The sequence below is a fragment of the Cercospora beticola genome, chromosome 6 (assembly GCF_033473495.1).
Source record: "Cercospora beticola chromosome 6, complete sequence".
In the NCBI taxonomy this organism is placed as follows: domain Eukaryota; kingdom Fungi; phylum Ascomycota; class Dothideomycetes; order Mycosphaerellales; family Mycosphaerellaceae; genus Cercospora; species Cercospora beticola.
In genome coordinates, this window is record NC_088940.1 from 1,348,279 (window position 1) to 1,364,095 (window position 15,817).

General features: G+C 38.5%; 2 protein-coding genes across 2 annotated transcripts; both read left to right on the top strand.

The window, feature by feature from the left end:
- Positions 1-11,093: 11,093 nt before the first annotated feature.
- On the top strand, positions 11,094-13,161 carry RHO25_009594 (uncharacterized protein; the record flags this gene model as incomplete). The annotated part of the gene is made up of 2 exons (XM_023601122.2): positions 11,094-12,246; positions 12,302-13,161. 2 exons carry the CDS (start codon positions 11,094-11,096, stop codon positions 13,159-13,161), a joined length of 2,013 nt encoding a protein of 670 aa, XP_023453745.1.
- Positions 13,162-14,196: 1,035 nt separating this feature from the next.
- CDC42 (Rho GTPase) lies at positions 14,197-15,156 on the top strand (the record flags this gene model as incomplete). Its single annotated transcript, XM_023601123.2, has 4 exons — positions 14,197-14,216; positions 14,467-14,586; positions 14,638-15,062; positions 15,128-15,156. The coding sequence occupies 4 exons, from the start codon at positions 14,197-14,199 to the stop codon at positions 15,154-15,156; spliced, it is 594 nt and encodes a 197-aa protein (XP_023453545.1).
- Positions 15,157-15,817: the final 661 nt, after the last annotated feature.

The following is a 15,817-nucleotide window of genomic DNA, read 5'->3' on the forward strand; positions in this document are numbered from 1 at the left end:
GTATCTTCTATCTAAAGTTTCCTATTATTATTTAAGTTCCTAGAACTATAGTTAAAAGTAAATCTCTTCCTTTTCTTATAAGATTTCGTCTAGGAGGATTCGTAGCCTAGTAAGCTTAACGAGTCGGTCGGTTTCCTCTATAGTTTCCTCGTTTTTACGTTTCTAGGTTATTATACTTAGAAGTCGGACCTCCTTAGAAGACTAATTATCGTTATAGCCTCCTCGTCCTTCTTCTTTTCGTTATATTATATTAATAGATTATTACTATACTATATTCTTAGAACGATAATCTCTTACGAAGTAGCCTAGTTTACTATAGTTATAATAAGTCTTATCGCTACTTTATTTCTTACTTAGCCTACTCTTTAGCTTACTTTTTCCTTTAATCCTACGACCTTTCTAGGTTACGTTAAGTTCTATTAGTTAGAGTCTATAGTATAGTTTATTAGACTAGTTATTTAGCTTCGAATAGTATCTATAGTTCCTTCTATAGTCTAGAGTAAACTCGGCCGTTCCTCTAACTTTAGAGTCGTACTTATATTCTAGAGCTCTCTTATAGAGCTAGTTATCGATCTTAATAGCCGCTTTAGTTAAATTCTTTAGAGTATCGAGTATTCCTCTATAGTTTATTAACTAGTCCTTAACCGAGTCTTTAAGACTATATCTAAATATCGTTATTAATATCTATTAGTCCTATCTAGTTACTTATAAGTATTCCTCGAACTTAGCTATATACTTAGATACTAAGGTTCGCTATCGGAGGTACTAGATAACTCTAATCGCTTAGGTTACTTTATTAGAAGATCCGAAGATCTTCTTAAGCTTAGCCTTAAAGGTCGTATAGTCTCTAAATATACTAGTAGAATTCTAAGTTCCCTAGCTATCTAAGTAGACCTTAAAATAGAGTTTAATCTAGTTCTAAGTACTACCTCTAAGGTACGTACTTATAAAGATAGTCTTAAGTATTACTTAGACTAGGTTAAATATAAGATATATATCTATCTAGTTAACCTTATCGTCGAACTTATTTCGATCTCTATAGTAGTAGTTAGGCTTCGCTAGTTTAAAGCTTCTTAGTCTTAGGCTACTATCTTTATCGTCGGAGTCGTTCGGTAGAGTCGGTCTTAAGGCTTAAACTAGCTTACTACGGCTAGATTCTACTTCGCTAGAGGTAGGATTCTCTCTAGAGCTTCCTATAGTAGATATTCTTAAGAGCGTATAAAGCTATTAGGTTTATCGGCGCTAGGCTAATAACCTAAGATCTTACTAAGTAGAAGCTTAAGCTCGATCGGAGTTTAAGCTTATTAGGTAGTCTAGAGGAAGGTAATAAAGTAGAAAGAGTTACTTAATTCTAATTAGTAAAATAGAATAGTAAGTTATATATAATAACTATCTAGAGAGGCGATACTTATCGCTATTAAATATAAATAAGACTTGCTAGTCCTTAGCTATCTACTCTATAGTACTCTTACGCTCTCTATTATAGAGCGTAATAGAGTATAGAGCGGGTAGTAGTAGAGCGCCCGGCGTCTGCCTAATAGGTACTCTATTTAGCTACTATACCTACTCGACTTCGATTAGTCGGTCGACCTTTCGGCGGGTAGAACTATAATAGAGTAGTCCTAATAAATTTAACTATTAATAGGTCTGCCGTACTCTCTAGTAGATACTCTTCTATAGTATCGACTATATCTTTATATATACCTATACTAGTAACTATATACGTATTAGATATTTAAATAATCTTAAACTTACTATCTTTCTTTATCTTTAACGTTATATATAAATCTAGAGCCGAGTTCGCTCGGCTATAGTAAATAGATAGTCTAGCTATAGATATCTCGGGCGGACTATCTAGTCGAAGTAATAATTATATAAGTATCTATCGTAGTCGTAGGTCGACTATATCTTCGCCGAATAGTACGTTAACTACTATTATATACTAATTAATTCTTCTACGAAACTTCGCTTTCCGAACCTAAATTCCTCTAAGCTAGCTCTCCTAGATATTATCTAAGCTAGAGTTTAGCGCTATTTTAGTAATAATAATATCTATTACTAGTAGGTTATCGAGCGTAAGCTCTTCTTTATCTATAAGGTCTAAGTATAGCTATATATACTATAGCGCTATATATAGATATAGTTCCTTCTCTAGGTAATACTATATTAGTAATCCTAATAGCCTAGCGTTATTAGGATACTTAGTAGTATAGTAAAAGAGGATAGTAATATCTTTTACTACTAGGTAGGTATAAGGAATAGTCGATATTATCGAATACCTATTTATAATAAGAGGAGAATTAGAGCTATATAGACGAGCCTATAACGATAGAAAGATATAGGAGTAGAGAGGTAATAGCCGAGGTGCCGTTAAGCTAAACTCGATCGAGCTACTAGAACTACTAGTAAGAAATTCGTAAGATTACTATATTTATCTACTTACGAATCGTTTTCTCTCTTAGCTCTACTTATAGTTCTTCTAGGAAAAAAATCTAATCGACCTATATATTAATTTCGTCTCTTTCTCTTAAGCCTATTAATATATCGATTTCTACTCGTAGCGTTCTAGTATTATTCTCGCGATCCTAGACTCGAAGCTAACTCTTTAGAATATTTATAAATTCGAGAGTCTAAGAATACTATAGTCCCTACTCTTATATAATTATATCTATTGCCTCTTATAGATAATTTTCTACTTCCTTAGCCTTACTCTATAAGAACTAGCTATACGATATTACTTTTAGATATTCTATACTCTCTTCGACTCTTCTACTATATAACTCGTCGTCCTATAATATCGACTAGACTTCCTTTACTAATTCCTCTACTTTACTATAACGTCTCTACTTATTTAGGTTATTTACTAAGTTTAGTATAACTCGTAGAGTCGGAAGTCTCTTTATACCTATAAAGTACTTAAGGAGATATCGAAGAAACTATTCTTCTTCTAAGTAATATATAACTACTTACTTTATATAGTCTAGATATATAGATACTATAAGTCGATAGATTATATCTAACTTTTTATTAAATATATCGACTATATACTTCTAGGCTTATACTATAGCCTCTTCGATATATTCTATATCTATTTAATATAGGAGCTACTATATTCGAGTATAAATATATACCTTTCTAGCGATTCCTATAGATATTCTTATAATATAGTCTCGTAGTAGTAAAGTTACTTTAGAGAGTTTACTCTAAATAAGATAAATAAAAACTTCGAAAAAGTAGGCTAGTATTCTTAGATACTCGGTTCGAAGAATCTCTTCGACTAGTATATATACTTAGGTAAGAGTAAGGCAGAACTTCTTATACGCTCCCTTTATCTTAAGTATAGTAGTAGTAAAGTAGTAAGAATCGAAGTTAGTATATAAATTATTTCGAAACTTAGTACTACGTATAGTAATTAGAGTCTCGAAGTCGTTAAATCTTATCCTCTAATAGTAATACTTAAAATAAATATTAATATAATAGAGTATATCTTCGTATAATATTAAAAATAGTAATAGAGTTTATAGAGAAGCTAGTCCGGTATAAATAGAGCAAAGTTATACTATAGCGACTTCGCTACCTATAATATTAGAAACCTAAATATATTAGCGTTAAAGAAGAGCTCTATCGCTTCCTAGTCTAATTCTAACGCTCGACTTAAATACTTTATTAGTAGGTATAACTACTTCGAGTAAGCTTATATAAACCTATAGCTAATTAAAGTAGAGAGCTCTTATTATAGAGCACTTACTAGAACTTTATAGAAATCGCTCGGAACGATATATAGAGGTAGTACTAACTATACTACTAAAGGTATCGGGCAATAGATATATACCTATAGATATCCGACTAATAGCAGACGGATATAGATTAGCTATTATAGAATTATTAGTAAGGTTCTCGATAGCTACTATATATCTTCCGAGAACTCGAATAGGAGACGTATACGCTATTAAAACGTCTCTAGAGCTAGAAACGTACTATTTCTTTTACTTATAGAGTAATTCTTCTAATATAGAGCTTCTCTTAAAGTAGTATAAACATCTACTAGCCTACGCCCGAACGGCCTTATATACTACTAGAGTTAAGTATACCGCGTAATTAGTAAACTCTAGTACTAATTAATAATATTAAATAATAGTATTTTAATACTCCGGTCTAATTTTATTACTCTAACTACGCTACGTTAGTACCTAAATAAAGCGAGATACCGAAGTATCTATACTATATTATACTAACCTAATATAAAGATAGCGCCGAAGAGAATTATATAGAAGAATAATATAAGCTACTCTCTACTATTTCTCTAGCGGCGTAACGAATTCGAAGACTACTAGAAAGACTCGCCTAATAGGTACTCTAGAGCTAGCTTTAGTTCCGAGTAGGTAGTTCTATATTCGTTAATATATATATCTATAGTATTAGTAACGACGACGCTATAAATTCTTATTAAATATATACTATAGGAGCTAAGCTATAGCGTAGTATATACTACTCGTTACGTAGGCTTATTATAGAAGTCGAGACCGGAGAACTACGTAGATAAAGTAAATAGATTAAGGATTTCTACTAGAGAAGGCTAGTTTCTTTTATAAAAAGCCTTCTCGATATTACTAAATAGTTTTTTAATACTTTCGCTAGGATTATTTAGATAGTAGCTAAGAATACTATTAATATCTATAGGTCGAGGCCGCTTCCGTAGTCGAATTTCTTCTAATCTATTATGTAATCGATTCTACGTATAGCCTAGAAATCTAATTACTTACTATAAGTTCTAGATAGCTATTAGACTTTTACTTTACTATAATAGTATAAGCAACCTATATTATATAAGAGCTTACTTAACTACTAGTTATCTAGTATAGCGTCTAAGAGCTAGCGAGGTTCTATTTAGCCTATTACGTTACTTATAGATACTACTATAGCGTATAAGTATAATCTTAGAGCGATAGTACTTAAGACTCTTAATCTATTTATAGATAGTAATTAGTATATACGAAGTATAAATCGTATATTATAAGCTAAATAGTAATCTATTAGAACTTTAGCTATATAAACGATAATCTTATTAATATTACCTTAAAAGCCTTCTAATATTAATAATAGAGATATTCTCTATAAACGTGCTCTAGTAGGTAACGACGACGACGGCGGGAGGCCTCGAGGCCTCCTAATATATAATAATACCCTCCGACCGATACTATAATACTACGAGTAGAGAAGGAAGTCTAGAAGGAGGAGGTTACGACTCTAACTCCTAGGCGGCCTAAATCTGCCTATAACTAGCTCTCTCTAGCTAATAAGGCTAGGAAATAACTACTAATACTAATACTCTAAAACTAATAATCTAAAAGAACCTAAAAATACTTATAGAATAGATCTAGAGTTACCTCGATATCTAGATAACTCTTTCTTTCTCTCTAACTCTCCTCCTTCTCTAATAGGCCTAATAGGCTCTCCTCTATCTCGCTCTCTACTAGGAAGAGTCCTAGACTCTTTAAGCTATCTAGAAAACTCTCTAGAGCTACCTAATACCTACTACTACTACCTCTAAAATATAGGCCTAGATAGCCTAAATTAGATATATAATACTAAGGCTCTAGCTTTAGGTATCTATAACTATCTTAGTAAAGATAGGAAACTAAGAAGAAAAAGAAATAGCAAAGAAGATAAGCTATAAAGAGCTTAGAAGGAAACTAGGAGTATAGTAGTTTAAGGCTATATAAAAGCTCCTAAGTAGAGACTTTAAAGTTATTCTCTATAGAGAAGAAGAGAAAAGTAAGCTAGAGAAGGACTAATCTTAGCTTAAGGCTATATACCTAGAGGCCTAGGTAGAGATACTAAGTACCTAGGTAATTATATATAGTATTAGGATATCCTAGAAGCTAGAGGATATAAATAGCTAGGTCTAGCTCGACTAAGATAACCTTATCTAGTTCCTAGAGAGGCTTAAAATTAGGAAGGCCTTTTAGCTTAAGAACTAGAGAGTAAAAGAAGAGACTAACTTCTTATTAGTAGTATTAGTAGTATAGGATAGATAGACTATAAAGGAAATATATAGGAGAGGTATTACTATTAGATTAATATAGTATATAGTAGAACTATACTACCTATAGTAGAGAATTATATAATACTTTAAGTATAATAGCTTCGGGTATATTACTATCTACTATAAGGCTATAGAAGAAATATATAGAAACTATATAGAGAAGTATAGAATAGATAGCTATAAGAAGAAGAAAATTAAATACTATAACTATAAGAGAGACTATAAGGTATACTCTCTCTAATATAGCTATAAAGCTACTATAAAGGCTAAAGTAAGAGTATTCTTAGAGTAGTTTAAAAAGCAATAGGAGATAGCCTTAGGCCTAGTATAAGAAGATAGTAATATAGAACCTCTAATCCTTAAGAGGAAAGCTCTATTAGCTAAGTCTTTATAGAGAGATATTAGATATAAAGGTAGGCCTCTAGGTACTATAGTAATAGCGATAGCTAGTAGGAGGTAAGTAAGTAAGCTCTACTTCCCTCTTATATAGAAGAATAAGAATATCTAAGAGGTAATAAGTACCTACTAGGAAGATATAGATATTAACCTAATTAAGCTTCTTTTCTAAGAATCCTATAAATTCTATAAGTAGCTAAACTCTAATAATCTACTAATATAATATTAATAGGTTAAATACTACCTAAACTCTACTACTAAATAGCTAAGCTATAGAAGAGGCTATAGTAATAGTACTATAAGAACTATAGCTTAATACTATAAATAGTAGGACTAAGGCTAAGAAAGGATATTCTATAGTCTTCCTACTCTAGTAGAACCTAAAAGTAGTAATACTTATATTAGATAAAGTTAGAACTAATAGCTAGAAACTACTCTTCTATAATATAGGTAACTTAGTAACTATCTAAGTCTAGATATCTATAGGAACTATCTCTATCTATAACTACTATAACTTCTTAGAGCTAATAAGCTATAGATAAGAAGAGACTATCTCTATACTCTAAGAAGTACTATTATAAACTCTAGAGGATATAAAAGTAAGCTATATAGTAGTAGGAGACTTTAACTTCTACTATCTAAAATAGGAGAGAAATATAACCTAAACCTAATATACTATAGTAGATAAGCTTATTAAAATAATTATAGAGGCCTAACTATAGCTAGCTCTAGAGCTAGAGATAATTATATAGGAAAGATATATAGCTAGCTACTAAATACTAGACCTAGTCTTTATTAGCCTTTCTCTCTCTAAAACCTAATCTAAGAATATAAAGCTCTCCTAGAAGAGATATATAGCTCTAACTATATCCTCTTTAAGATAACTCTCTATATTAACTTCTAAGAGCCGAGAGGAAGAAGCTAGAGAAAGTAGTAGAAAGCTACTAACTAGGATAGAATCTAGGACCTTATAGCCTAAGATACTAACTAACTTAACTAACTTCTACTTAATATAAGAGAATACCTAGATATACTAGCCTATAGAATATAATCCTCTATCTAGAGGATTATAGAGGAGATAGTTCTAATAGCTAGACTATTAAGCTATATAAAGATAGTATAGACCTAGGAATATAAGGAGGCTATAAAGCTAGTAAGAAGAAGAAGAAAAGAATAGAGGAACTATAAGATAGAATAGAGCTATAAGCTATACCTTAAGATATTATATATAAGAAGTAAAGCTATAAGAAGAGAGCAAAACCTAGCTTAGAGGAGACTAATAAAAGAAGTTATAGAGGACTCTAAGAAAATCTAGAAAATAGCTAAATAGATAAAAGAGAGAGCTAACTAAGAGTACTAGCTACTATACTTCCTAAGCCTAGCTAATATAGAGTATAATAGAGATACTAATAAAGGGAAGGCTATAATCCTAGTAAGATACTTCTTCCTAGACCTAAGAGAGGCAGACTTAAGTAATATCTAATATACCTAACTACTACTCTAATTCTAGATAGAGGTTAAGGTTTAACTAAAGGAAATAGAAGGAGTCCTTAAGAAACTATCTAGTAATAAAGCTCTAGGACCTAACTAAATACTAAACCTCTTACTTAAAGAGTATAGAGAATAACTTTCTTTAATTCTAGCTAAACTCTTTACTATATACCTAAGGATAGTATACTACTCTAAAGCTTTTAAGTACTCTATAATAGTAGTACTTAGGAAACTATAGAAACTAGACTACTTAAAGCTAGGAGTATATAGACCTATTGCCTTACTTAATATAATAGTAAAGGTCCTAGAAGCTATAGTTACTAAAAGGATATCTAAGAAGACTAAAGAATAGAAGCTCCTCCTAGAAGAATAAATAGATACTAGGCCTAGTAGGTCTACTACCTTAGTATTAGACCTTATTACTAAGTAAGTAAAAACTATCTAGAAAACTAAGCTAGGAGCTATAGTATCTATACTCTACCTTAATATCTTAGAGGCATTTAATAAGGTCTCCTACTAGAGGCTACTTTATAATATTAGAATAAAAGGCTTCCTAGACTATACTATTAGCTTTATTTAATTATTCCTCTAAGATAGAACTATCTACCTAAGGCTTAGAGAATTTATAGACTAACTAAAGCTCTAAAATATAGGAATTCTCTAAGGCTCTACTTTATCTCTAATTCTCTTCCTTTTCTTTACCTCTACTCTACTTCTAATACTATATAAAGGGACTACTTTAGTAATAGGATTTATAGATAATTCTAATATCCTTATATATAGTATATTAATAGAGGATAACTATAGGCAACTTAAGAAAGCCTACTAGAAATATAAAGAATAAGTAAGGAGATATAGAGTAGAATTTATACTATAGAAATACTAGCTAATCTACTTTACTAGGAGTAGGAAATATAACCTTAAAGCTATAGTCTAAATCTAGAGATTTAATAGAGAACTACTACTATTACTTAGACTCCTTAGAGTATAGGTAGATACTAAACTTAAATAGAGCCTATATATTAAATAAGTAGTAGAAAAGAGAGCCTACTAAATATAATTACTTTAGAGACTATATAAGTCTATATAGGAAGTATTCTTCTAAAAAGTAAAGTACCTCTATATAGTAGTAGTAAGACTAGCTATTACTTTTAGCTACTAAGTCTAGTCTAATCTAGAGAGTATATAAGGCTACTATAGGAACCTTACTAAACCTATTAAGAAGATCTAGAGAGAGGTTCTAAGGAATATTATAGGAGTATATAAGTTAGTTATAATAGCTATTCTAGAGAGAGAAGTAAATATTACTCCTCTCTATTTATATATCTAGGACCTAGCTAGGCAAGTATCTAAAAAGCAAGACATCTAACCTATATACTAGTATATTAAAGATAGGTATAAGGAGATTAAAAGGCAAGTATAAGTAGGAAAGAGAGCTAGGCAATCTATACTACTAACTTAAACTAGATAGAAGAAAATCCTCTAAATAGTATAAAGCTAAGAAATAACGATATAGGTATACCTAGGCTATAAGATATAGTAGGCTAAATACTAGTAGAATAGAAGATAGGAAAGGAATAAGAAGAAAAGAAAAGTAAGAGTAGAAGAGGAATAACTACTAGTATAGAAAACTACTACTTCCTCTACTATTAGACTAACTCTATATAAAGGACTTACTAGACTAGAGAGTATAATAGTTATACTCTTAAGGATAGAGTATATTAGAATAAAGTAATATCTTACTAAAAGGAGAGTCCTAGGTTTTATACTAGACTATAAATATAGATAGGGATATAAGATACTAAAATATATATATATATATATTCTATCTAAAATAGAACGAAAGAAGATATATACTATTCTAGATAGAGGTATCTATAAACTAGAAGGATCTAGCTAATATAAAGAGAGAGCTATATATAATAGTAAAGTAGCTTATTTAAGAAGGAGTTCTAGACTAATTCTTACTTATAAGAGAAAAGGTATAGAAGGATAAGAGGAAAGAGAATAGGAAGGATAGAGTCTAGTAAAAGAAGGACTTACTAGATACCTAGTATTATCTAAAGGAAAATAGAAGCGAAGGAAGCGGCTACGTAGGCTATAAATAAAGAGATATATAAGAGTTTTTCGAAGGCTTTTCCTCCGACCGAAACCTATAGAGCGTACTACTTACTCTAGTTAAAAGAGGTAGACTAGCGTATAAGAATTATCTATTTAATATAGTTATTATTACTCGCTACTACTAACTACTACTCTACTACTACCTAATAAACTAGTATCTCGTAGGCCGTTAAAATTACCTTCTCTACCTCTTCTAGTATATTTATAGTAGCTAATTAGTAAATAAGAAATACCTTTTAATTATAAATAATATATATAGTAAATATATCTCTAATCGACTAGAATAGCTATACTCTACGACACGCGCTTAATAGTAGTTTAAGCCGCTATATACGGATATAATTCTTATAATATAGGAATTTATAATTATTATAGATTCCTTTACTCTTTTAAGTCTTCTAGCTACACTTAGCGATAATTTAATAATCCTTCGAATAATGCCTTATTACGAGGTAAACAGCAGAATTATCGAATGCTATTATCGCTAAGACGACAAGAATTCTAATAATTCTTGCGATAATGCCCGCGAGGTAAACAGGGCCTTCGCAGGCGCTGCACGCACGCGACGTTAGCGAACCTGCTTCCTCCCACGCGGTGGCCGAGCTCGGCATTGCCGCGCCTGCCTTCACCCACGCTGATTCGTCATCGGACGTATTAGGAGGCTGTCGCCCGCGCCTTTCTGCAGCTGATCAACGGCCGCCTTGATTCCCAAACTGTCCGCAGCAACAAGCAGAAGGATCGCAGGCGGGCGGCGTGGCCAATCCTGGCGCGCGTGCAGAGAGCCACCCAAGACATCCCTATTCTGCGCGCTGCGCGCCCCGATTTTGTGTGACTCCGTCGCACCTGACCTGACCTGGCCTGCGGCGGGCTGTCATTTGATGCGGCATGCACACGTGCAAGGGTTCTACATATATGTCGTCGGTCCGCAGTAGCACGATTCGGCTCCACCAATTCTTTTGCGCGTCTCATTAGATCGTCCGGCCCCCCATCAGATAATGATAAGATCTTTCTGGGCGGAGGCATACTTCGCACCGTAGCCATGCCCAACTACGGCACCCTCCTCCCCTCCTCAGGACCGCAAACAACTAATGGTGGTGGCGACGACGACGTGGAACAGGCTGCTGCCTCGGCCGCTCACACTCCGAGCTCCTCCGTCATCGCTCCCTCGTACAAGCGAGAGCAGCAGAACAGCGACATCCACGCCCAGTCCGAGGCCGACAGACGATCCATCATGTCCGAACGCAGTCACGAATCCGGACAGGCTGGTGTCAAGCGCCTGGAGGCCATCTCGACGACATGGTCCAAACTAGGCCTGTACATGGCCTACCTGGGCGTGGCACTGCTGGCGTATGCGACGTCATTAGAGGGCCAAACAACCACGAACCTTACCATCTACGCAACGAGCGCCTTCAAGTCACATTCGATGGTCTCCACGGTGCTGGTCATCCAGGGAGTCGTGTTGTCTGTCGTCAAACCTCCTATGGCCAAAGTCGCCGATGTCTTCGGCCGGTTCGAAGCATTCACGCTATCCATTCTTTTCTACATTGCAGGCTTCATCCAGCAAGCAGCTTCCGACACCGTTGTGACATATGCAGCGGCACAAATATTCTATTCAGCAGGACAGACTGGACTCCAGATCTTGATTCAAGTATTCATCGCCGACACGAGTGACCTGGTCAACCGAGCGTTGTGCTCCACGATCCCAGACATCCCTTTCTTAGTCAACGTCTGGTTGGGTCCAGCAATCGCAGAAGCGGTATTGAAGAATCTCAACTGGCGATGGGGCTACGGCATATGGACGATTGTCCTGCCAGTGGCATTCTTGCCGCTCGCACTCGCGTTGATTGTGAATCAGCGAAAAGCCGCCCTACGAGGCATCTTACCTGAATCACCGTTTCAAGGCGAGTCTGCGTGGGAGGTCGTCAAAACGCTCTGGTTCGAGATGGACTTCTTTGGCCTGTTCCTCATCTGCGTCGCTTTCACCCTCATATTGATTCCCTTGACCCTCGCGTCGAAGGCTGGCTGGAGCAATCCAAATTTGGTCACCATGCTCGTGGTCGGTGCCGCATGCCTGATAGCTATTCCCTTCTGGGAGCGCAACAAGACGCTTGCTCCTCATGCTTTCTTTCCCCGATCGTTTTGGAAAAACCGCACCCTCCTATGTGGACTTGGACTGTCCTTTTTCTACTTCAGTAAGTCTCATCATGTCAAAAAAAAAAAAGAATCGTTCTCGCTGACATCGCATAGTGGCATTCTATCTCTCAGTCTATCCTTATTTCCAGTCATACCTATTGGTCGTCCAGGATCTTCCTCTTGCCAAAGCTGGCCGAATTGTACAGACCTTCACATTCACATCGACCGTAACGGCCATAATCGTTTCGATCTCCATCAAGTACACCAAGTCCTATAAGAAATTTATGGTCGCGGGCACCATCTTGTATGCTATCGGTTTGGCCTTGATGATCCGATACAGGACGGAAGAATCAACACCAGCCATGATCGTTGGTACGCAGATCTTCCTTGGTGTGGGTGGCAGTCTGACCCACGTACCTGCACAGCTTGGCGTGCAGGCGTCAGCCAGTCACTCGGAAGTGGCTGCAGCAACTGCGCTGTTCTTGACTTTCTTGGAAATCGGAGGAGCTGTCGGGAGCGGGATATCCGGCGCCATCTGGACGTCGAATGTTCCGAAGAAGTTGGCACTTTATCTGCCACCGGAGACCAAGGACATGGCTGATGAGATTTACGGAAACATCACGCTCGCATCACGAGGTTGGCCCATGGGCAGCCCAACGCGAGACGCGATCAACCTTGCTTATCAGGAGACGATGACGAAGATACTGACTGTTGCGGTGTTCGTGGCGCTACCGTGCATCGTTTTGGCCTTCATGATGCACGACTACAAGCTCGATGAAATTGATCAGGGAGTCAAGGGCGTTGTCATTGGCGCCACACAAGACGGCACCGAATATGGCGGCGAGGAGTTCGCAGGACCGTCAACGACCAGGCTGATGCGTACATCCGGCGAGTATGAGGAAGCAGACGACGACGACGACGGCTCAGAGGAGTCACAGAACTCAAGAACCAGGCTCATAAGAAAATCATCATGAGATTTTCGCGGATAGATAGATGACGATGCATTTGTTGGGACTTAGAAGGCGTGATCGGATGTGGAGCACGGTAGACGATGCTGTTGAAATTGGCTGCATCTTGCATACTGGTTGCACTGCAAGCGAGCATTTGGCATTTTTTGGGCACTCGGGACAGCATAGAGGCAAGGAAAGGCGTTCTTCGGCGATTAGGGGATGACTGAATGGGCGCAAAACCACTAGCGAAGTGTTCTAGATACCCTATCACAGTGATGTTCCGACCTAAGTGCGACAGATCATTGTTTCACGTTCGCTCTTTTCTGCTGCCCCGGCCCTGTTCTAGGCGTGTGTGGAGATGCACCAAACCTGTCAAAGCGTGGTGGGCGGGCAGCAGGCTCTGCTGGTATTGTGCTAAGCGCGCACGCTGCACATCGCCTATTGCACTCCGTCCTACTCTACACATGCTCTTGGTATCTTGAAGAACACACTGTTGGTGTTGGACGTGTCTCGTGGATGAAATAGCGCGCTGCGACTAGTCCTCCTTCGCTATAGCACAGACAGCCCGCCGCCCACCTCTCCTTCTCGCGCCGACCGACCGCTGATCTGAGCTCTGCGCCGCCATTGTGACAGCTCTCTTCCCTTTCACGTGTCAAGCCAACCGACCGACCGTGTTTCGCGCCACCACAGCGCCTGCTGCTGTGCGCTTTGTGTCACGCTTGACACGTACCATATCGAACATACTCGGGCCCCAGCCGAGGAGACGTACGACCGTCGATACTGCGCTGCCGCGACCGCCCCAACTCTCGCACCGAATCTCGACTCTCACTTCCAACTCCCCTCGCTTCCCCTCGCTCGGCCACGTACTCCCAGACCGCAACATAACATTTCACTGCGACAGGCGCGCGCTCCACATCAGGTGCTACGGAATCCGAACCCGCTGAGCCAAGGAGGTCGACCAGGTCAGGCGGCATAATCGACAAACAGACGGCTACAGACACGTGAGAGAGGGCACGAGAGGCAATCAGCAAGTCCAGAACTTGTGCACAGGAGGTCAGAATGGTGGTTGCTACGATAAAGTATGCCATTCCCGTTTCCTTTCAGAACCATATCTATTCCTCATGGATTCGTGGACTGCCGCACTTCCGTGGCGCGGACGAGTACTTTGCGGTGAACGCGACAGGCTTGTGAGGCCGATCAAGAGCAAGTTGCGGCTCGCAGGACCATCAGTGGCCCACGCGAGATTGTTGAAAGATGGTGGAAGGATACCTCTCAAGTTGTGGCATTGCAGGATTGGGTAGAAGCATTCGCTGACCAGCTATTTACTAGGTGCGTTGTGGTCGGTGACGGTGCCGTGGGCAAAACATGCTTGCTCATAAGCTATACGACGAACAAGTTCCCGTCTGAATATGTGCCCACAGTTTTCGACAACTATGCGGTGACGGTAATGTAAGTGGTATGCAGCGCCTCCTCGCCTGAACCGCATTGACAGCTGTGTAGGATTGGAGACGAACCATATACCCTTGGACTCTTTGATACTGCCGGACAAGAAGATTACGACCGCTTACGACCGCTCTCATACCCACAGACCGACGTCTTCTTGGTCTGCTTCTCCGTCACCTCACCCGCTTCATTTGAGAACGTCCGAGAAAAGTGGTTCCCTGAAGTCCACCATCACTGCCCGGGAGTGCCTTGTTTAATCGTCGGTACACAAACAGATTTGAGAGACGATCCTCAAGTCCGAGAGAAGCTTGCAAAGCAAAAGATGCAGCCCGTGCGGAAAGAAGACGGCGAGCGAATGGCTAAGGACCTGGGCGCCGTCAAGTACGTCGAATGCTCAGCTCTCACTCAATTCAAATTGAAGGACGTGTTCGATGAGGCGATTGTGGCAGCGCTAGAGCCGCCCGCAGTGAAGAAGCCAAAGCGTAAGATTGAGCCGTCTCTGGTACTAACCATTTTTGTTCCTGAAATTGTGCTAACATGCTTACAGGAAAGGGTAAAGGTTGCATATTGCTATAGCCTCGCGGCTAGTCTGATGCGAATGCGAATGCCATGTACCTTCAACGTGAATACACCATGCGGGTTGTCTCAGATAGACAACACCTTTTTTTAACTTCTTTGCGGACAATACCAGAGTTGGGCGCGTGGAGTTGAAATGGAGCACTGTTTTCTTCAGGTCTACACAAGGCACACAAATCCAGGTTATATGCCTTCTTTCGAAACTTCAGTTTTTCACTTTGATGTTGCGTGAGAGAGAGTGTGTGTGCTGGTTTTGAATTGTCTCATTGGGTTGACTACTGATATTGCTGCGGAACAATGACCCCTGGATTGCATAGGTCAGTAACCGTTCTGGGAGCAACTTGGACGTGTAGAGGCTGATGATGTTCTTCGTGGGAAATGCAGCGATTAGCTTTCGTTTTCATGCACGTCGACTGTTTGCCACCAGGCAGCCACCTCCCTTCCACAATGTGAAGTGAAGCATAGTTCAGGCGCAGCCGTTTCATTAGGTCCCACTCGACGAGTCCAGCACCTTCCTACCTCGAGCCGCAAGCTGAATGACACCGCACCTTGTGCGCTCGCTGTCCAGAAGAGCGCAGCCGACACCACTGGTAGAAATCTTGTCCGTGATGTTCACTTGTGTCGGGAGCTCCAACGATATCGCCCAGCCACCAGGCGCAAC